This window comes from Anthonomus grandis, chromosome 3 (genome assembly GCF_022605725.1).
Source record: "Anthonomus grandis grandis chromosome 3, icAntGran1.3, whole genome shotgun sequence".
Taxonomy (NCBI): Eukaryota; Metazoa; Arthropoda; class Insecta; order Coleoptera; family Curculionidae; genus Anthonomus; species Anthonomus grandis.
This window is the reverse complement of record NC_065548.1, coordinates 15212166-15237065: the sequence shown is the minus strand read 5'-3', so window position 1 is coordinate 15237065 and position 24900 is coordinate 15212166. Positions and strand designations below refer to the sequence as shown.

General features: G+C 30.5%; 1 protein-coding gene across 1 annotated transcript in view; it reads left to right on the top strand.

Annotated features, from left to right (window-relative positions):
- Positions 1 to 24900, top strand: part of LOC126734609 (branched-chain-amino-acid aminotransferase, cytosolic) — a 35910-nt gene that overhangs the window by 9655 nt on the left and 1355 nt on the right. Inside the window, exons 2-7 of the mRNA XM_050438301.1 lie at positions 9782 to 9955; positions 12270 to 12479; positions 17619 to 17849; positions 20919 to 21040; positions 21274 to 21455; positions 21513 to 21667. Of these exons, the coding sequence (XP_050294258.1) occupies positions 9782 to 9955; positions 12270 to 12479; positions 17619 to 17849; positions 20919 to 21040; positions 21274 to 21455; positions 21513 to 21667 (1074 nt within the window). The remainder of the gene's footprint in view (positions 1 to 9781; positions 9956 to 12269; positions 12480 to 17618; positions 17850 to 20918; positions 21041 to 21273; positions 21456 to 21512; positions 21668 to 24900) is intronic.

Genomic DNA, 24900 nt, shown 5'->3' with positions numbered 1-24900 from the left:
TCATGTCGCTTAAACTGACTTTAAATCAATGGCGTTTTTTCCGCAAAAGATTTTAGAAACGTACTATATCATTTCTTACTTCTATTCGACTTTATTCACTGTGGTGCCATTTATGATTTATATTTGCATCAGTTGGATTTTTATAGAAGTCAAAAGGGGAATTTTATATTCGGAATTCGTAATAAAAACCATTTATCTCATAAAGTAAAATATATTACATTTTATGTCATCTAAGAAACGTACATCTGCTCACAATTCCATGACAAGAAAACAACATTTCAAATGCAGTTTTCTATATTACATTTACTTTAATTTAACTATTTAAACGTAATATTCTTCGCATTATTACATCTTTCCTTTTATACTTCGCATTACTTTGTAAAGGCAAATAATCATATTTTCTCTGTGGTTTATTTTTCTGGATAGTTAAATAACTTTTCTCCTTATAACATATTTAGAATGCCCATTTTATTTCTTTATGCTAAAATAGATCTAAACCACCAAAAAACAGATTTTGTATGGTGATTATTTCTGCACAGACATATTAAGTATGTCCATATTCATGTCTTGTTTAGTCACTTGGTATCTAACTTTAGAACTAAACGTCTCCTATTTCTCTTAAGATTATTCCAATCTATTGTCTGTCCATTGTCTGATTCTGTCTTCCAGGCTCTCTAATATTAGCTAGCAGTGTCAAATCTTTTATACTTCTGATATGCGCATGTTTTGCAAAATTCCTCTTTAAGCTGACGACATATTTCGGAGCGTTAGTATCTTTGTTTTACTTTTGATCCATTTACATATTGTTTTTTTATTAGCCAGTTTAACTCAGAAACAGTACTTGCAATATTGCTTTTCTGATTAATTTAGCTGAATTTCCTTGTCAGGTTTAAGTTGCTGTGTAAGTTATATTTCTTCATCGTTTTTAGACTGTGCAAAATAATTACACTTTTTGATTCTTACGTGTTTTTCATTGTGTTAGTTTTCTGCAAATAAATAAACTCTAACTCTATGGAAATCAGTATAAAACCTTAAAATTGCTTATTTAAAATATACATTACCATTTCTTTTACTTCAAAACTCACTGGGCAGAACTCAAAAAAGAGTATATATAATAGTTATATAGTTTTACCAATATAGCAGTAAAATCTTGCCAAAAGTCTCAAATTCTACTTTATTTGGATCAAAGGTGTAAAAACCCATTAATGTACCAATTTATTAAATTCTTACTAATTCACATAAGCAGTTGACACAATTACCCACTGATATAGTTGACAATAGTTTTTAATGGCTATTTATAGTATTGTTACCACAGAGAATTATTTTTTAATTAATAAAGTTCTGTTCTAAAAAATAAAAAATCCTCTAAATCACCTTTGAAGAACTTTTTACGACCTTCATAAGTATTTTTAATATTTTATTGTATTATTCGTCATGAAAGTAAAAAATACGATCTGACTAATAAATCAATCATAACAAATATAATAATATGTGCAGATAAAACGTTAAGCAACATGTAACTGTAAATGATTACAGAATTACGAAAGACCTTTCATTAAACAGCAAATAACCATTTTTAAAAATAATGGCGTCAAAATTTCATCAAAACAAAATTGTAATCCAATCTTGAGGATGTTGATAATTATATTAAAAGTGTAAATTAGGTGGTTATCAGGTAATTTAGAAAAAGTAAATAAAGTAGAACATAAGCAATTTTCCTGAGAATATCGTTTGTTTTTCAAAAAAAAATTACGCCTTAAATTAGAGCAGGATTATGGTATGCGTTAATATGTGTTCTAGTATATGCAGATCATTGACATTTATTATTTGGTGTTTTAGTGTCACATTGTAAATTTATTTGAGGATTAATGAAAATACCATTTTTGCAAAATTTTTATTATTAAGATTTCATAAACATTAACAATAAATATTGAGGCATTAAAAAATTTATTAAAACATTAATTGAAAATACATATACCTGTATGATTAACCCTGAATTGAATAAAATAAAATAGAACACAAATTAACAATTTAGGTGCCACATATATTTAAATACTATTAAAGGTTTATATTCAAAATGACAATGGAAGAGCTCGCTCAATGGAAAACTTTTAGATTATTCAAATCCCTTCGAGGTATATTTACAAATAAACGAACGCGGTCAAGAGCCACAGCTGAACTGAGTTCATGTATATCGTAGAAGTGATATGTTAGTGAAGTGAAGTATAAAAAAAAAAGTTATTGTCTATTATGTTATGCTTGTTCAAAGTATAATCACATATGTGCCCATCTACATATATTGATCTGTTGCCATTAGTATATATGCAATCGACAAAAATGCTTCTTCACGGTAAACAGCCTTGGAAAAGACGTAAATAAACGTCGAAACGTCGGCACCTTTTCAAAAAAGAAAGTTTTTGATTTCTTGGTCCTAAACCTGCGAACTCTATCTACCCTATATCTTTATTACAATAGCGTAGCTACTATCATCTTCATTTTTCTAGGGGGACGCCAAATTTCGTCTATTTCGGATATTATAAACAATTTATTTTTAATAAAAGATTGTAAATTATTTTTGAATTAAAACGAGTTGTTTAAGCTGTTAACCAGAGGAAGCATAGAAATAACAAGTTACCCAAAAAAACTACAATTTTCTAAAACTGTCCTACAATTTTTATCAACTAATACCCTAATAGCTTTTCTCTAATATCCAAAAACATGTTTAATGTTAGCGACATAACCCCATGCCAGGATAGCATAAGTCAGGTAAAAAAGTCACAAGCACCAAAGTATATATATATTTATATTATATATATATATATATATATATATATATATATATAAATATTTATAGATACACAAGTTTTTGTTCACCACAATTTCTCCTGCCCTTCGAAAAGGTCAGTCAGAGAAGAATTCCACAAGTCATTTCATTTCATAAGAACACTAATGTCTTATTAGAAAAATGTGTGAATATTGAATCAATCGACGCACATTATTGAAATATTAAAACCAAAATTGGGCAGAGAAAAATGCTCCTTTTTTGTCAAAGTAATACTAGAAATGCGCACCAGCTGACGACATCTACCATTTAAACCTATAACACCTAATAACTAAAGAGAGGTGTCTTACTGAAGTTTCTGAAAACCCCTAGACACCGATCTGATTCATCAAGACAGTACTTTTACCCTTTCCTTAAAGCTTTTTTAGAAGTGAATAATATACTTGTTCTGTAAATTAATTAGTACTGGATTTTCTTCCATTTGTTAGAGTAAAATGCTAAGATGTATCTGCTTCATATACAGTGCATCCCAAAAGTTATGTCTAAATTCATTTAAAATTCAGGGGTGTGTTCGAAAAAAAAACGCTCGGACCCGTCGATTTTTATTTTAAGTTGCGCATTTTTGTACGTGAAGTTTGTATATACAGGGTTGCTCAAAAATAAATTACCATCATCAGCTTAATTTTTTCAAATGAAAGCACCTTTTTTTTATTTCATTTTTGAATTTCGCGTGGAATTCTACGTATGTTTCATGCATCATGTCCGATACCTAAAGTCAACAGTTATCGAAAAAAAGACGACCAAACATTATTACTGAAATTCACCTTACGAGTGAGATTATCTCTGAGAATTTTTATACAGAGCAAAATTCCATTCATTCGTGTTTTTTTATTGTTGGCTGGTGACCGTGTATTTTCATAGAAACTGTATGACAGTTGTACGCCAAACAGGAATTGTCAAGTGTGAAGTGTACGAGCAAAGTCGCGGTTTTCACAATGGTAAAGTTAAGGGAACGAGAAAAAATAGAAATTCTGTGCATGGTTGGGTTTGGTGATAGAACACGTACTCAAAGAGAAGCTGCTTAATTATTCAATGAAATCCATCCTGATCGTCCGCCGATATGTCAAAAGGTGGCGAGTAGAATAGAGGCTAAATTTAGAGAATTCGGTCATATTAGAGATCTGCCGAAATCTGGTCGTCCTGCTCGAGATGAAAATGAACAACTTGACGTTTTGCTTTCTTTGGAAGAAAATTCATGCACTCCTCTGTCGCAAATTTACACATGGCGAAATCTATAGTTCACCGAATAGTTAAAAAGCACAAATATCACCCCTACAAAGTTATTCCTGTGCAAGAGTTATTTGATGATGATTTCGATAGGCGAAATGAATTTTGTCAACGCTTAGAAAACATGTGTAATCTAAATAATAATTTAGTAGCAAATATTATTTTTTCTGATGAAGCCACGTTCTGTTTGAATGGTAGTGTGAACAGACAAAATTGTCGATATTGGGCAACAGAAAATCCGCATTGGATGATGAAGGTAAACACCTAGTACCCTCAAAAACTAAATGTGTGGTGTGGAATAGTGCGCGGAAGAGTAATAGAGCCCTTTTTCTTTGAACAGACTTTAACGGTATAAGTGTATCTCGATTTTCTCCAATTTGAATTAGTTCCAGCATTATGAGCTTTATTTCCAAATCCATTGGACCCAGACTATCCTGACAAAGAACTAATTTTCCAGCAAGATGGCGCTCCTCCGCACTATGCTGCCACTATGCGTACATTTTTGGATGAAACCTTTCCCAATCGATAGATAGGAAGGAGAGGACCCATCGAATGGCCTGCTAGGTCGTCTGACCTAACACCAATGGACTTTTTTTTGTGGGGATACCTCAACTATTTGTTAATAGGCCAAATAATCTAGACGACTTGGAAGAGAGAGAATTCGCAGAGAAGTGCGCGCCATAACTCCGGAAATGATTAAAAATGTGCAACGAGACTTTATTGATCGCCTTTGATATTGTCAAGCCGTGAATGGCAACCATTTTGAACATTTAACTTAATTTTTGTTATTTTTTTATTTGTTACATGAATCGTCTTTTTTTCGATAACTGTTGACTTTAGGTATAGGACATGATGCATGAAACATACGTGGAATTCCACGCGAAATTCAAAGATGAAATAAAAAAAGGAGCTTTCATTTGAAAAAATTAAGTTGATGGTCGTAATTTATTTTTAAGCAACCCTGTATATACAAACTTCACGTACAAAAATGCGCAATTTGAAATAAAAATCGACGAGTTCGAGCGTTTTTTTTCGAACACACCCCTGAATTTTAAATGAATTTAGACATAACTTTTGGGATGCCTTAATAAACCTTTTAAATGAGGTAACACAAGATTTCTATTTAATGCATTTATTCAAGATGGCGCTTATGCGTTATTTTCACATTTAGAACTGTCGTTTTTATGTCAAAATAAAATAGTGACGCATTTATTTTCGTACACTGATTTTTACCTATTCAAAAATCATAAAAATGTAAAACGTTAAAATAAAAAAAATACTTTTTTATTAGGCCGCCATTTTCAAACGAGTTAAGATATGGGTCTAATATTTCAGGGTTATAAAGTACTCATTGAGACCTTTAAAATGAGGTACCACACGACGCCCCTTTCTATTTAAAATTTTTTCTCAAGATGTCGCCCAGCCGCCATCTTGGAATTTACAACTACCTAGTTTACAGTGAAAAATAGTATCTATAGACCAATTTACTTATGCCAAGTTTCAATTTTTTTTTTCACCCGTTCAAAAAATAAATGGGGGGGGGACTTCAAAGAAAAGCACTGTATATATTACGATGTATATGTACTTTTTATGTTTATTTTATATTTTCTTGGTAGGTTTTTAAAAAGCTAGTTTTTAGATGAATTTTATCTTTTATTTAATAAGCACACACCAAAAACATTCATTAGTAATTTTTATGCCCCACTCTGCTACAATCATGTATATAAGAAAAGTCATCATTAAATATTTAGAAATTCAGAAAAGTATCGATAGATGTAGTATATTATGATGTGTATATAAATAAAAGCATACGTTTTTTGGTGAAATATAGGTAATACACAATACAATACACAATAATATAATAATTAATACACATGTGGAAATAGGAAAGAATAAAGAGGAAATTGTACAGATTCGTCAAATTTGTAAATAAATGTTCAAATAAACTCAAGAAAAAAACATAAAAAATCAGAAAATCTTAGTACGTTTAAGATTATTCAATATCTACGCAATGATTGATTATGCATCCCTTACAAATAATAGTTTAATAGTCATTGCCACATTATTTTACTGTAAAATAAAATATCATCATGTGTTTTATCGGCAAATCAAATGTTACTTGAAATTACCTAATCTTTTGACCTCGGGATTATCTTCAAGCCATTCGAATTCTGTCAAAACATTTAAAAAAAGGTTAATTATTTTGCAATGAATCCAGTTTCTAAGGACGTGTGCCTACTTTTAACCTCGTGTATTATCAATAATATGACGTCAATTTTATCGGTGATTAACAAACCATTAGTATATTGTAACCTTATCTATAGTAATATAGAGCATTTATCTTGCTTTTTAAAGGGAACTCAACTTTTTTTTGGTAAAATTACCGTATTAAATGAAGCGGTTTGCCGTTTTTATTTCTTTATCTTTTATTTCCTAATTCGAAAATAAATAGATTAAAAACCAAATTTTTTTCTCGAAACATGAAAACAAAATTCCCAAAGAAAAGTTAGTTTCTTAGTCGAAATCTTTGAAGTATGAGTAACTTTGTATAAATAGATCAAAGCTACTCGTAAAATCGCAAACTTAATTCAGATAACCACTTAAAGATGTCTGAAGAATATATTATAATGTAATAGATCCACGAGACATGATAATAAAATTTTAAAATTTTGCGTAAATATACAGAGTGATGGTTAAACATTTTTAGTTGTTAGTCCATGATGTCCAACGAAAGATAAAAAGTTTATATATTATGTAGCAGTAAACTTTAATCCTATAATCCTATAATCCTTCATTTTTAGATCATAGCATGTCAACATGTATCTTTTTTTTGGTTAATGCTTAATAACCATAAAGCTGATTTGGTGAGAATCGTATCCTGAATTATATTTTGTATAAAGAGCTCTTATTAAGTGAATTTTGGTAACATTAGTTTGTATTTAATTATTTTGCATTGTTTCAGATTTATATCAAATAGAAAAACCCATAATTTTGATTAAAATATAGTCCTGTGTTGTCTTAGAAATCTTTTAGTATAAATTTATATAAAGCAATAACAAAATTTAAAAAAAAAGGAAAATTAAAAAATAAAAGTATGAACTATCAACCGTTTTTAATGGTTCTTCATTGCTTCGGTGTAATTATTCATTAATGATTCTAAGAAAGTATGACAATGATTATATAAAGCTGAAAGCTTTTAAGTAGGAGTAGATTTGTATACATATGAATTAATACTACTCGTTAAATTCCGAGCTTAATTCGGATTAAATAAACACTTAAAGATGTCTAAGGAATATTTTATCACGAAATAGATCTACGAGACACGATAATGAAATTTTAAAAGTTTTGCATGAATATACAGTGTTGGTTAAATATTCCTAGTTGTTACTCTAATGACAGGACAAAAAGTTTATATAAAAGTAAAGTTGAATCCTTTGTTTTCAGTTCATAGGTGTACATGTAAAAAAAATTTTTGGTTAATAATAAATAACCGTTTAGCTAATTTAGTGCAAATCTGACATCGCGCTATATTTTGTAGAAAAAGTTTAGTTAAGTGATTTTTCATTACAGTAAACGAATTTAATTTTTTGGCTTGGTTGTACTTAAGGTCAAAAAAACCCTTAATAAAAAAAAATAAAAACAATGTAACGTTTATACTGTTTTCATATTACTCAACTGAAAATACCATTGTTAGGTAGGTACTGTACGATCATATAGAATATTTAAATATCCACACCCTTTATATTAAAAGATATACACGGTGCGCAAAGTAAGAATCCTAAGCACAGGTGCCTCGGTACCTATTGGCATGATGCAGATCAATTTTATTTTGTTCTGACTTTATTTCAACAGATATTAGATATTTAGCAATATTAGTAATAATAATAATAATAATAATAATAATAATAACGTTTATTATTCCACATATACATATGTGTACAGGGCTGTAAAAAAACATCATCAGAACATTTTCAGCTTCTCAGCGCAGTTTAGGGCTATAAAAAAGAATAATTTATCCAAAAAAGTATATAATAGTAAGTACCCAAAGAAAAATAAATAAATAATGCTCAAAAATCGAGGAAACACATTTAAAACATTTTTACTTAGTTAATAAAATGAATAAGGGAATATACAAAAATAAAAACTTATAACAAATCCAAAATTCATATTTTTAAATGCATTGCTCTGTTTTAAATAATATTCTGGGGCTTAGACTTCATGCATTTTCGAAAGCCGTTTGTCGTTAGCGAAAGATAGGAATATATTTATTTACTATAGATATAATATTATAAGAAAATGATGGTTAAAAAAAATCTTCTCGATGTCGTGCAATATCTAAACGCCCTCTATTTCTAACATTAGCCTGATGTATCTTTAAATTTTCCAGTAGGTGCTGCCTTAAATTTTGTGTAGTAAACAACATTGCAACAGATTTTTTAGGGTTTAACTGTAAGCCATGTTTTACAGATAAATTATATAAACTTTACAAGTCTTAATTATATAACAATAAACCATAATAACAGTATCATAAAATTAACTGTTTAACAATTAACAATAAAAAAAATTAACAAATATTGCCGCAAAAATAACAACTCGATAATCACAGTAAGAACAAATTCTAAAAAACTATTACCAATGTAAAAGTGCTCCAACAAATACCGAGATCCCCCTCTTGAATGGCCACTATAGTACAAGAAACAAACATAAATTATAATTGTCTTTCAAAATCTAAAATTTAATTTTGTACACATGCCAAACACATGCTTTTTATCCTAACACAGATTATTTCCCCCAAGTTTTACCACTGTTTCTTCAGAAATGTTCATGCAATTTTTGATATTAGTATTCTCTGAATGGATGAGGGATATTTTAGTGATGTTTTCTGAATACCTATTTTATACAGTTTCAGAAAAACATACGTGATTACGACAAATAAATGAATGGATTTGAGCACTCCGTTGGAATTAATGCATTTTGTTTTACTACTTCTTGCTATATAAGCCTATTATGCATGGTTTGTGCAGATCTGAATACCCTTTCGTTATTTTAAATAAGCAAACAGAATTCACAGAAAGCAAACACATGTTTTGACAATTTTAACAATGACATTTTAATAAAAGTACTGCTGATTTGGAACATTGGCTGAATGTATATATTATATTTTAGGAATATACATTTACGACTAATACATTACACAGATATTAGGTTGCTATCGGACAGCCGCTTCAATACCATGCCCATATATTCCATCCATGGCATTAGGCTTGTTAGCCTAAAAGTAAAAAGTGATTATAAGTCGGTTATTTTTAGCCTTAGATTAAAAGTGCATATGACTCTTTTTGATTAGGAAAATAGTTGCTTTTAATTAGAAAAATAATGTTGTTTAAGTGACTCAAAATGATACTCTTCAAATTCCATTGTATTATTCAGAGGAAAAAACTGTGCAAATTTAAGCATTTTGCTATATTCAGGAATAAAAAAGTTAACAATATTGCCTACTTAATTTCAGGCATCCTGTATAGCAACATATTGCTTGCTACATTTTACATGATATAATATATCCTTTAATTAAATAGAAAACTATTTACACGTTTTAACTTTTTAGACAGGTTTTTTTAACTACGTTTTTTTAATTTATTTTTAATAAAACTTAAGGTCAGTCAATAAAGCCGCTTCATAAAAAATATCTAAATATTTTCTTTGCTATTTCAGTGTTCATGCAAGCTGATCTTCCAGCTACAACACAAACTAAAACAAGTGTCCAAACATGCTTCGAGAGCGTGTTCATTAAAAGTCAAACAAGTATTAAGTGATCCATTGGAATACAGAAAATACGAACACGAAAACGAACAGTATGACGAAACCGATAGTGAGATTACATTTAGAGTGAGTATGAAATATTTAATTTAATTTCAGAAGTTCAACACATTAGTAGAATAATCACTAGAGCTCATTAATAAAAAGTGATGTAAGAAAAATTTAATTATAGAAAATTAAATCACTATTTTTCAAATTAAATACACTTAAAAATCGTGTAGTAATACAGGGTTACCATCACATGATCTATGACACATTTTAACTGCTTATAAGTCGAGAACGGAAAATGACAACAATGTGCAATTTTCACAGAACTTCATCAATATTTTTAAAGTTTTTTTTTGACAAGTTGTTGCCAAGTTTCAATATTTACCTGAAATAGGAGGAAAAAAATTGATGATTTTTAAAGGCCGATTTCTCAAAAATTTTAAATGTAACACCCTGCACTTTTTAATTGCACATGAAAGGCCTGTTAAATCGCCTTTCCGAAAATGTATAAATTGTCTTAAATTCATTATTTTTTTACAGAGCCAATTTTAGTAAATGACACCTTTTTGAAAATGTTCCTACAATAAATACCTATTGAATAAACATTATCGGTATCAAGTGACAACAATAACAATTGTAGCTTGTCAAGGAGGCTGTGAGTTGCACAATTTGTTTTGTGGGCTTCAACTATTGTGAAATCTTTTCAACGTTATTCGTTGGGCAGTCCCAATAATTTGATTTCTATATGTATTTTTTAAAGATTTTGAAAGGTTTAAATATGTTTACCACCCGGGAAAAAACACGTTGCGTGTTATTATTTAGTGAATGCAAATCAGTTACGCAGACGAGAAGAAGATTTAGGCTAATTTTTGAAAGGGCGTTACCTTCACGCAATTCTATACTTCATTGGGTACGCCAATTTTCCCAGGAGGGAACAGTTAAAGGAAAAGTTAGAACAAACCTAAATGCATAAGATAATCTGTTGGATGATATTTTGCTGGTAAAAGAAGTGTTGTCCTTAAACAATAACCAAATATCTATTAGGAAGATAGCTCAAACGACAAATATGTCAAAAAGTAAAGTACATAAAATTCTAAAAATAATTAAGTTTAAACTCTACAAAATTCAAACTTTCCAAAAAATAGAAAATCGCGCCCTTGAAAAAAGATATTTAATGTGCGAAACACTACTAGATCTTTTTAGACATGAGCCGGATACCATATTAATAAAATCTGATGAGGCAACATTTCACATCAGTGGTCGAGTAAATAAGCATAACTGTCGAATTTGGGGAGATGAAAATCCTCGAGTGTATAACGAATTTGAAAGAGATTCTCCTAATCTGAACGTTTGGTGTGCAGTATCGAAATCTAAAATTTATGGGCCATTTTTTTTTCAAGAAGCAACAGTGAATGGAGACAATTACACCGATATGTTGGAAATATTTTTTTATCCTCAACTTCAGCAGGATGGAATTTTAGACACGGTCTACTTCCAGCAAGACGGTGCACCACCACACTTCTTCAGAGTCGCAAGGGATTCCTTAGATATTACTTTTGGAAACAGATGGATAGGGCGAGCAGGTCCAATCGAGTGGGCACCTTATTCTCCCGATCTAACCATTCCAGATTTTTGTATATGGGGATATGTAAAACACCGTTACTACAATCCAACCCCAAGATATTTGGATGAACTGCGCAACAACATAGTAAACGTTTTCAACCAATTTACACCGCGAATGCTACAAAACGCCTTCGGCAACTTATTTCTCCGTCTACATTTGTGTTCCGAGCAAAATGGGGGTCATATTCAGCAGCTAATTTATAAGTTATAAATTAAGATTAACTTCTTTAATTGTTTGTTATTAAAATTGTTGTAAATAGTTGTAATTTAATACATGAATACTTTTTATAGACATGGCAATAGCGCAAATTATTTAATTATGATCATGCTAAAGCGACACATAGGCAACTACCAGAAAATGTTCATCAATCACCGAATATGTATTCTAGGAAAATTCATTTACTAAAATTGGCTCTGTAAAAAAAAATAATGAATTTAAGACAATTTACACATTTTCAGAAAGGGGATTTAACAGGCTTTCATGTGAAATTAAAAAGTTTAGGGTGTTACATTTAAAATTTTTGAGAAATCGGCCTTTGAAAATCATCAATTTTTTTCCTCCTATTTCAGGTAAATTTTGAAACTTGGCAACACTGTCAAAAAAAACTTTAAAAATATTAATGAAGTTCTGTGAAAACCGCACATTGTTGTCATTTTTCGTTCTCGACTTATAAGCAGTTAAAATGTGTCAGTTTATAAATGGACACCCTGTATAAAAATATGTAACTTGCAGCGCAGACAAGCATTTATAATATATTTTATTTTGTTTTAGTTTAAAGACCTAACCACAAAACTATGTGATCCAGATCAACTTCGTACCAAACCTGATGTTACAGACCTAAAATTTGGTCACATTTTCACAGATCACATGCTAAAGGTATTTTACCACAAGAAGTTAGGTGGGTGGCAAAAGCCTGTAATAATTCCATTTGAGAACATTTCATTGCACCCTGCTGCTAAGGTTCTACATTATGCCGTTGAGGTAAGTAAATTGGAGTTAGAGAATCATTAAGAAACATTTATTTGAAGACTAAAACTTTAAATGAAATGTGATTTAATAGTAAAAGATTTACTTTAAAATATTAAAAAGAACATTTAAAAAGGATTTGAGGCTAGTCAAAGCCTCCATTTTACAGCCTTTGAATTGCCATCTCTAATGATTGGCGTAATGATTTGTGTGGGCAAGTCCAGCAAGTGTTCTTAGAGCTAAATTAATATTTATTACATAGCATTTGCTAGTCAGTAGTGGTTTTTCTATTAGATATTTTTCCATATTTTAGAAAAAATATGAGTATTCTTGCCAGGATGGCATTAATCGTGGCAAGGATAATAATCCTTAATGAATTAAATATAATTATTTTCATAATAATGAGTTTTTACCTTGACCGTTTTTTTTAAGTAATATGACACGAGACTATCCTCAAATGCCAATTATTGTTCCGATTTTTAAATGCACTGAGTTGAAATTTTCAATATTGACGACCTCCTAATGGCGAAGGTATATACACAAGTACACCGATACTTACATGTACAACGAACCAAGGGTGAAAATTATTATAGTTTAAAAATTTAAATAATGCTCGCCGTTAAATCCATTCGTTTACGTAACTTAGTTATAACTGGTTAGAACTATTTATTATTAATTAATAATTTGCTAGGTCATACTTCTGATATATCTCAGTTTGCGTATAAATGATAAGTCATTTAGCTGCATTTACCACAGTTGCTATTCTTCAATCAGAAAGAATGCATTTTTTAATTTTTTATTCTTTTCTGATATTTTGATTTTAATGTCCTGTTTAAAATACCTCATGAGTGGCCATTTTTGAATACCTGCATATAACTTATAATCTTATAGTTATAGTGATATAATTTTGAAAGTCTTCAAACCGCTTATGTGTGTCCCACCAATATTAATTAATAATTATTTTATATATTAATCTTAATACAATTTTTAGGGATCTTGTAATGAAATGCTAATTTAAAAGTACATACCTACTCTAACAAAAATTAAGTTTGCAATGAGTTTATTTGTGTAAGTTATCTACTATCTCAATCTTTTTTTTTTAAATTACTTTGGAGTACTCTTAATTGGAAATATTTCTTAACAATCCAACTTTATCATAATAATTTTTAACTTTTTACATTTACTTTGCTTTAAAATAATTCCTGTAATGTTGGATCTCCTTTTAACGTCAACTTTTTATCATATCTCTTGAATAATTCATAAATCATCAATAACTAATTTGAGAATTATTTTTTAATAAGGAATGCAAATACTTTTGCTGCATTTTATAGAGATGACACTAAGTAAAATATTATTAGGAACTGGTCAGGCATAAATGGTTTTGAAATATCTATTAAAAAATCAAGTGTATGTATATTTGCACGTCACAGTACTCCTAACATAAGTTATATTCACATGATATTAGATGATATTAGATTACCTTACGTAAAAGCAGTAAAATATCTAGGCATAATTTTAGATAAAAAAACTTAATTGAAGAGAACAAATCAACAGCATCATTTTTAAATATGAACCAGGATTAAATTTTTTAAGATATGGCACTAAAATTTGGTGGGGCTGTGGTTTATTAGCAGCCTTAGTTTTCTATAAGAGTCACATAAGATCAATTATTGATTATGGATCCTGTCTTTATGGTTCTGCTTCTAATAGTTTTTTACAGAAAGCAGATATTATACAATATAAAGCTCTGAGAATTAGTTTAGGTGCTATGCGTTCTACTCCTACACGGGCACTTTTAGTTGAAGCATTGGAACCTCCTCTTTATTTGCGCCGAAGCATGATTAGTGCTAAATTCCTTATTAAACACAATTTCATAAATACAGATCTTCTATATGAGGTAAACAAATTAAACATTCAAGATTTAACAAATAAGTATTGGCTACATAAAAACTCCTCTCCATTTTGTGAGGTTTTTCGGGAGATACAACCAATGTTAGATTTAATTGCACCCTTTGAATTAACAAAAATTGATTTTTTCAGCGCTGCTGAAACATGTGTGGTTAAATATCTTTCGTTTACTGATAGCTCCATATTAAATAAAAACATACTGAAATTAGAATTATCACAGCATGATAAGAGTATACATATACAGGGTGTTCATTTGAAAACTTTTCAACACGGATTTATCGAAAACCACTATTTAAAAAAAAACGCCGAAATACGTCAGAAGGTTTGTTAAAGGGAACAACTTTATAACCTAAAATTACTTCACCCCCTTTCACCCTCTGCCTCCCAGGGTCATCCCCTTCATAATTTTAAATGGTAAGGGATATCGAGTAATAGCTTGTTTAAAAGGTCTTTCGAAGTTTTTTATTTTGACGTTTGATTTTTTTTAAATTGGTCGATTCGTTTTCGAGAAAATTAGAAAAATCTTTGTTTATCTTAATTTGTTCAGATAGAAAACAAAAACATGCAAATATAGTTTTTATTTCAATAAGTGTTCAAAATGTTGCCCGTTTTTGGCCAAACAATCATATAGGCGATGTTCAAATTCCTGACGGACATTTTCAAAGACATGTTGTGGGATATCATGGCAGCTGTCGATGATGCGTTGACGAAGTTCATCCAAATTTTCAGGTTGGGGAGTAAACACAATATATTTCAAATGACCTCATAGAAAAAAGTCTAACGGCGTTATATCAGGAGATCTAGCAGGCCATTCTATAGGCCCCCTTCGCCCTAACCATTTATCTGGAAACTCGTCGTCTGAAATATATTTTCAGCAAGACGGCGCTCCTCACTATGTTTTTCCCATTCGGCAATGGCTAGAAAGCAAGACTTTGAAAGACCTTTTAAACAAGCTATTACTCGATACCCCTTGCCAGTTAAAATTTTTAAGGGGATGACCCTGGGGGGCAGAGGTTGAAAGGGGGTGAAGAAATTTTAGGTTAGAAAGTTGTCCCTCTTGACAAACCTTTTGACGTATTTCGGCCTTTTTTTTTTAAACAGTGGTTTTCGATAAATCTGTGGTGGAAAGTTTTCAAATGAACACCCTGTATATCCAGATGCATCAAAAAATGAAGAAGGCAATGGAGCAGCAATATACATGACCCTGACTCAGACATTTAATATCAATTTAAAATTGACAAAAATTGTAGCATATTTTCTTCTGAGGCTATTGCCATTAGAGAAGCACTTAAACTTGCCTTACAAGACAGTAACAAAAACTTTGTTATACTATCAGACTCCATGTCTGTTTTTCAAGGCATTGAAAGGAGGTATGCTTGGTCTTATAAAGTTAACCCCATAATATGGGAAAATAAAAAATTCATACGTCGTTTATCCTATTTTAATAAAAAAGTAATATTTCTATGGGTTAAGGCTCATACTGGTATTAAAGGTAAAGGTAGATTTGTTAGCCACAAATAGTATTGCCGTCGGCAACTACATACCTGATCTCCCTTGTCTCACGCAATGATTAGGAAAAATACAAATGTTAAATAGAATGATATTTGGGAAAATATTTGCCAAGAATCTCCAACAAGTTATTGCAAATTTGTTCCAAAAATACCTTCTGCATACTGGCATAGTGAACTAAACGTGCCAAGGCGTTTTAAAACAACTATAATTCGTATGCAATTAGCACATGCTTGCTACCCAGCACACCTCAACAAAATTAAAGTATTACCTACTGATCTGTGCACAAATTGTAATGTTACAGGTAACCTAAATCACATATTTTTTTAATGTAAAAAATAAACTCAAGAAATCGAGATGCTAGTGGTTAATTTACGCGTGGAATGTAAAGTGGCTAGCCCATTTAATATTATGCATTTATTGGCACTAGAAAATTCAAGCATATTTAATGATCTAATTACCTTCCTTAGAAATGTAAGACTTTAGTTTAGTAGTTTAAGTATTTAGTTTAGATTTTGAATTAGAATAGTTATTTTAATTCAAAGTCTCATTCTCTTATGTTTCCGTGGTCAATATCCCTTGTAATGTATTAAGTCGCCCGGACAGACCCCAGCGGCGTGAAGTGTGTCTCAATGTCTTAAATGTTTTAGGATAGGATAATGTAGCTAAGAACCGTCCTATAAATTAGATATATTTAGATATGAAATATAAGGTAACATTAAAAAAAGGATAATTTGCATAAAGGATAAAGAATATTTTTAAATCAATAATCAGAGTAGTTAGAAATATGCGATACGTAATAATGGCAAATCAAATTAAATATAAAAATTGTAACTGGCTGCATGGTAAATTTGGTGCCACATGCCACCAAAAAAAAGACACTAATAACAGCTATGGCTCAAATGTCTTTTTTAATTTTTCCTATATACTTATTGTAATTTTTACTGATTTCTGCCGAACTAATAACCCAAAGAACTCTAATGGCATATCTTCCAATCATTCACCTTAAAATTACTTTTTTTGATGCCGTTAAACTATAATGTATTTACTGCAAGTTAAAAATTAAGTGTATTATCACTATATATATAAAAAAATATATAAAATCCTTGTAATTTAAAACAACATTGTTATAAATAAAAGTAATGTTTTTGATAACCTTATCTTAATAACTCGCATGAGCAGTCAACAAATGCATAATAATTAAATAGTTCAGTTTATATTTGAGAGTATCTATGCAATCTTGACCTTCACATGTTATAAATAAGTTAGAACTAGATTATGTTTAAGTAGACTTTAAGTTTATTCTTAAAATCTTAAATCCCTGTTTCCTGGTCAATAGTCAACCATATTAATGAAAAAAACAACACATACTTGATTTTCCTTATTTTCATTATTCATAAAGCTAAATTAAAAAGTCAAATAGAATTAGTGGAAATGTTTAAAAAACATAGGAAATGTTATAAAATCCTTGGCATTGACACTAGTAGGTTAGTTCCTAATGCACGTTTTCCATATTTGCATCATATGTTTCTAATTTGTCATGGACTTGCTAATTTTATTTTTAATTTGACGTATGCAGCTCGTTATACAATTTCTTACGTATGCTAGTTGAAAAATATGTAAATATGTCAATAGAAAATGACCAAAAATTTACATATATTTCATATGAATTATTGTCAATCGTATTTGTACCAAAATAAAAATACCCTTTATGTCAATATTAGTTATAAATTTTAGCTCTTCGAAGGCATGAAAGCATACAGAGGTGTCGATGGTAAGATTCGAATATTCCGTCCTGATTTAAATATGATCCGAATGAATCAGTCCGCTATCAGTTCAGGACTACCAACATTTGACAGCAATGAAATGATTAAATGCATGAAGAGACTTTTGGAAGTTGATCAAGAGTGGGTTCCACACAGCGAATCGAGCAGTTTGTATCTTCGACCAACGCTAATTGGAATTGATGTAAGTAAAATTCCTAATTAATTTAATTAATTAGTCAGGATAATAATTATTACATTTATTTTTATGATGGCATAAATTAGTGCAAGAGGTTAAAGAGTAACTTTTGTTTTTAAATAAGATAAACTTTCCCAAAGATTTATTCAAAGAAAGTATTCCGGACATTGATATGTAGCGTAAATCCCAAATTTGCTATACAATGTTTGAGTTTACTTAAATTGTTGTTAAAAAAATTAAAACCGTAAAATGATGCTTACTTTTTTTTATTTTAGTAGGTACCACTAATATCACAGATTTAAATTTAAATCTTTTGCAATTGCCTAAGTATGGATAGATAAAAAATTAAACTAATCGTAGCCATTTAGATTATGCATTTTGCAGCCAGATATATTTTATTTATCATACAATTTTAATTTAAAAAATGCGAGAAAAAAGTGCTAATGCAATTCCTAGTAACTTGGAAGATTCTAATATAATTAATAAATAAATAACCGTAATTGTTGAGCTTGGATGCTACCTGATCGCATCTCCAAAATTTGAAGAAAGGAGTTAAACATTTTAAACTAGCTAACCAGCTTCTCTTGAAGAAACTAAGGAAGTAGTATATTCTGCAAATATTTGTGAATCGAATTAACTGTTGTATTTAGTTATCCACTTTCTCTTAAGCCTGGAAATCTTCCTATACCTAAATTTGCATTATTAAATAAATGATCTAATCTTAAGCCTATCAACATTCTTACAATACCAGAAGTCAAAAAAAAATCTTAGAAAATCAAATTAGAGTAATCCCAAAAGCTGCTCTACAGCACTTTTAAAGACAATGGGTTGCAAGCGGTTGACCGCAACCAACAGGATTTAGTTATTTTAATAGTACCAATAGGATCTACCCAATCTAATAGAATCACTCTAAACTTCGATAAATTAACTAATTATAAATCAGCCGTATTGGTTTTAGAGCAAAAGCATATTTTTCTATCATCTAGGAATACTTAAAAACAGTCCCTAAAACTCGGGGAAGCAGTTATCCTTTCCCTTGAATCTGCATTTCCCGTTCAATAAGGGTCGATGTTCGAACTGTTGGAAAGATTGTTCTTCACACTATGAACCCCAATTGCCTTAATATATTCCAGACTCTATGGTACACATCTATGAATATGTCGATGTTGACTTAAATTTACTTTTCTGTACCACTTGATAAAATTCAGATTGACGAACAATCTCACGATCTTACTTCCAAAGTCTTAGCTTCAATTGCCAAAGTCTCCATGTTTAATCCAGAATACAAGTAATATTATAAATATTACTGAAATAATATTCAATATATGAGATAAGTATGAAAGGCTTGTAAAAGATGAGGGCTTTTCTAAGGACTTGCTCGAAGTTCAGGCTAGTCTAGTTTCTGATGTTTTACATCCAGTCGCTTTCTTCCCAAACCTCTTTTTCCTTCCCACTTTCCCTCAATTATTACCTAGGGGGAATTCGTACTTTTCCTCAGTAGGTGACTTAAGTATACCGTTTTCTTTACTTTTATGATGTAAGAGCTCTCGCTCATCTGAAGTACTTCATCGTTCATAATTCTCTCCATCGAAGGAATCCTTAGCAATTGTTTGTAGCACCAGAGTTCAAGCGCTTAGAGCTTATTCATCATGCATGCTTTTAACGTCCATGATTCAACGCGGTACAACAAGATTGACCAAATGTAATACCGCACTAATGTAAGACGCAGTCAGGTCCAAGTATGAAGCAGAGAGCAGTCGTATAAATCTTGGGCGTGGTTGTTCAATTCTTGTCCTTATTTTCTTATCATGGTTAGTAACTCTTTAAATCCAAGAACCCACATATTCAAAACGATTTACCATTTGTATGACTTTCGAGATCGATTTGCCATGGAATATTCTGACTTTTGCTAATTATCATTGTCTTCGTTTTCTTAGAGTTATTCTTCATTACATAGTACGAGCATCAAACTTAATTGTATCTCTTAATATAACTTAATATATTTCTTCCATGGATTCCCACATTGACAGGGGATTTTAGAAGGCCTGTATGTGAAACTCTGTCAAGTGTCTTTTCGTCAAGTCAACAAAGTACACGTTTAATTTCTTTTGCTGATCCATGCACTTCTAAGTCAGAATTTGTAGAACAAAGTGCTTCACCAGTGCCCATGCCTTTTCTAAATTTATACTGTTTTTTCTAGATCACTTGTTCGAATCTTTCTCGGAATTAATTGTGGACAATTTTGAGAAGGATCTTTAAGGCATTGCTCATCAGAATAATCAACCTAAGGTCTTTACATTGACGAAAATTTGGCTTTTTGGGAATGAATGTAGTCTCTAGCCAATCTTTTAGAATTTTACCAGAGTTATGTACTTGGTTTAGTAACTTTAGAAAGAGATGCAAGTTTTCTTCATCAATTAACTTAATAACTTCTTGATAAATATTGTCTAATCCTGGACTATCGTTCTTCAGTTAGTTAATAGCACGTTAAAGTTTACATTTGATTATGATACGATCTTTGTTATTATTGCTAGTGGATGGCATTTCTCGTAAGTCGGCAAATCATCTTAAATGTAATTTTTCCATGACTATTTCCATGTAATATGTTGTAACAAATAAGAACCTATTTTATCAGATGCAAGAAGACTTGAACCTAAAAACTAAAACTATCAAAGATAATCAAAAAATCTTCAAAGATATTCAAAGAAAAATTCTATAGACTAGCTCTGTATTATCAGGTTTTACTTCTTGAATATAGTCTTGGGCTTAGAAAAAATGACTTAAGATTTGTTTTGTAAGGACAGCAAGTGGACTTCATCAAGATGCCAATAATAATAATATGCCTCCCATTATACTTTATTTATACATAATTTCATCTAGTTCATTTTACTTAAAATATCTTACGCTTTCCTTTTTCTCTTTTTTATAAGCTTTTATTAATTTATTACTGTAATCTAAAAACTATTGTCTATATTGTATTAATTTTTATATTTACAGTAATAATTTTTTCATTCATCTATAATACTTTTCAATTTTTAAACAGCGGAATAATTTTAAACTTATTATAACTTGTAGGGTACTCTTGGAGTTCAACAGTCTGATTCAGCTCTTTTGTACACAATTATGTGCCCCGTGGGAAGCTATTTTGAAGGAGATAATGATGCAGTATCGCTGTTAGCTGATCCAGCTTATACAAGGTATGTATGGCACTAATAAAATTATATCTGTATATACATAAACAAAAAAATATAAATATATTATTTATAAGTACTAACACATTAAATTTAATATTAAATATAACATAAGTTAAATTAACACCAATTAATTTTGATACAGAAACAAAAAAAATTAAATGCTCTCGATTCTAAAATATATTTCGACAATATTTAAAAATTTAACAATCTCTTTCATAAAAAATATTGTATCTTAGGGCTTGGCCTGGAGGTTGTGGAGATAAGAAACTAGGGTCAAACTATGGTCCAACTATAAGAGTTCAAAGCAAAGCCAATCAAAGGGGTCGTCAGCAAGTGTTATGGCTTTATGGTCCAGAACGTCAAATAACCGAAGTCGGAACTATGAATATCTTTATATTTTATAAAGACGAGTATGGAAGTAAGTCGCTTATTAAAAAAACTAAATCAATAAACTAATATCGAATATTTATTATAGATAAAGTCTTAGCTACACCACCACTTAATGGTTTAATCTTACCAGGAGTAACTCGTCAGTCAATTCTTCAGGTGTGTGAACAGTGGAAGGAATTTAGGATCGAACAAAGGATTATTACAATGACAGATATTATTCAGTTAGAGAAATCCGGCAGGGTAAGGATACTTTTTGTTTTTTATAGACTGGATAATTATAGTCAGGTATAATTATCCAGTAAGTTTAGGTTCATGAAAGAAGTAAATAATAAAATAAAAACGCCGTTGATGTATTATTGCAGTTGATTATAAACAAAAATAAATTACTTTCATAAGTAGAATGTATAATCAACTATTGATTTTTTTGACGTATTTACATACATATTGATTATTCTTGAACATGAAAAACATAGTCTTGCGAAACATCCATCATACGACTATTGTTTGTTCTGCTTGATAAAGCAATATAGAATAATAAACAATTATAATTTATATTTTAGTATTTCAAATAATAAAGAAGAAAATATAGTATAGGATATCTAAGTTTTTCGTCGTTATATATAAAATACTATTTTATTAAACTTAATAATTTTTTTATATCATAATCGCAGTTATAAAAACCAGTCCTACTAATTTTACATATTATTAACTTTATGGTGCCTTATAAACTAGATTTGTATAATGATTACATCTTTGGCTTTTCGCAAAAATTTCCAAAAGCTGATTAAAAGTTGTCAAAATATCTACAACTAAAAAGAATTTGGAAGGATCTGGATGGAGAAGAGAAAGTTGATTACCTTGACAATTCTTTGTTGAATGTATGTACCAATAAGTAAGTGAAGAATTGTGATTTAAGGTGATGTTTTGGATTTAATAAGGATCTATAAAAACCAAAATAAGTTTTAACTGATTAAACAATCAGAATAAATGTTCAATAACACTGTTGACAGTGAATTCGTCCCAGCCAATCTTAGAGCATCATCTTTGGAAACAAATAATTTATTATTGCTATGCATGCTATTGATACTGATTGAGTCAATAAATATCTTAATATCTATCTTATACTAAGCTACCAGATTTGTCACCTTAATTGTTTTTAATAATTCAATTATTTTTGTCTATTTGATATTCAAAGATTTCTGTACCTACATCACTTTATAATTCCTAATCTAGCTGTATTGGACTTATTTGGAAAGGGCATTATTAGATCAAATATTAATTTTAATTAATACGTATAACTTTTAAAATTGTTTACCTTTTACCCGCCTTCATCTACACAAGCAATCTATGAGAAACGTTCTTGAATTACGATTACCATGTCGAATCGAGTCAAACCGATGTTCCTCCAGTCTTTTTATCGATAGTAAACGCATCCATGGATGACTGCCTGGCAGTCAAAAATACGATCAAATTTATCTTGAATTTCAATTTGCTCATGTAAAGCTTCTTTGGACGTGAACAAATTGAAGTACAATATTTCGCAACATATATTTTGACTTCCACGTCGTAATGGAAAATAAATTTTCATCACCTTTTCTACTGTTTTATGATCAGGGTCATAGTTCATGATCCAAAGAGCAAACAGCACACATCATCGACCATCGAACGTCCTACATTGGTCCAAACTAGGTCAAGATATCCATGGATTAATTATGGACAATAATGGACACCCTCTGGATGATAATTTTGTACGATGGAAACGCAATGGATTTTTAATTGTCTTTATTCAACCGAATTTCATTGGCCTTCCAAAAAAAGTTTTGAAAAGTATAGTTAGTTTACTTGAGTACAGTGGATAGATTTTTTTGAGAATCCACTGGACTGGATATTTTAACATATCCATCAGACGTTCATATTTTCTTAAGAAATGTATAGGGCATACTATAGATTAAGGTAAACTTTAAGCTTCTGGTTTAAAAAAAACTGAAAAGGCATTGGCTCAACAAAAATTAAAAGCCACTGACTCCAAGATGACTAAAAATCAAGACTATTTTTTCGATACATTTCAGTTCATCTCTCTTCGACAACTGTACCTTCATTTTAATGACGACTTACGAAATTTTTCGTCTCATGCTAAGAATAAAATGAGAGGTCATTTGGCCAGCAATAATAAAAAACCATTGGACATTGGACAATTCCAATGAATGTGTTTAAAATAAGGTTGTTTAATGAACCTGTTTCGCAAATCGTATAACTAACTTTTAATGGACTTTTTGCACCAAACTTTATCCATTTTCTAATCTCAATCCAAAATCTGATCTCCATCTATTTTTTTGGATCGTAGATCTTTGAATATATTATGGATAAAGAAAAGTGACTATAATTGGACTTTCAATTTTACATATCCATTTGCATCAAGAAATTATCTGCCCAGTGGAAAATTGTATTTAATGGTCCTATGGTAGGAAAGTTTGTGACATCCATTGGTTTTTTTCAGAAATTAAACATTTGTCTACTGGACATCCATATTTCAAAAAAGACGAAACCTTTGGATGTCCAATTTGGATTTGTGCTGTCTGCTGCCACTAGTGTTTCTCTATTTTTAAGTATCGCCTCGATCTCACCTCACCTCGCAGCTATCACAAGAGCTCTGTTCACTCTACACTCCACAGTATATCAGTCCTACTACGTTTGCTATGGATCCTATATGTTCCTTAGTAGAGGTGCATAGTGAATACCAACTCTCTTTAAAGTACGATGAGCAGGGTAGTCTCTTCTAGTGTTTAGGTTAATGAGGTAATTTGACTTGCTAAAGAAAAAGCGAGCAGAAAAGTAGTAGCAGTTTCTCGAAATAATTTTTTTCTTAAAGGATAGTAGCAGAACTTTAAAGATGGAATGGGTTCCGTTGAACGTCTAATCTAATCAGTTTATTATGAAAATTATTAGACATCGATAAGAATTTAAATCTTTTAAACTCCTCGGAGAAAAATAAAATGTCATTAAGCGTAGAGCCTCTGAGGTGAGACATTACCTACAGTATCTCAAGCAATATTCGAGGCAGCACTGATGGTATCCAAACTCGTCGCAATTTACTATAGAAGAAGTTTAGCTTAATCCTTATGCAGGCTTTACTTTACTAAAAATATCGACTGCGCTATTGCTATTTTTTCATCTCAATCTTAAACTTTATAGCTAATGAAGTAGGCCTATCTCTTTAGTTTGATGGTGTCGGTACAACTGCTTGCAACAAATTCCCAAAAACTAGGTCATAACACTCTGTTATATGAAAAATATCCAATTCTTTAATTAAACCTCACGAGCTATAGTCTTTAGATGTGTACTCATGTACGACGTGTAATTCATGTACGAAAATTATCATAATTCTGTCAACGTTCGCATATGCCATGCGCTTTTGTTTCGACATGTGCGTAAGCTATTTACCAGTTTATTTAATTATATTGATTACGTTTAAG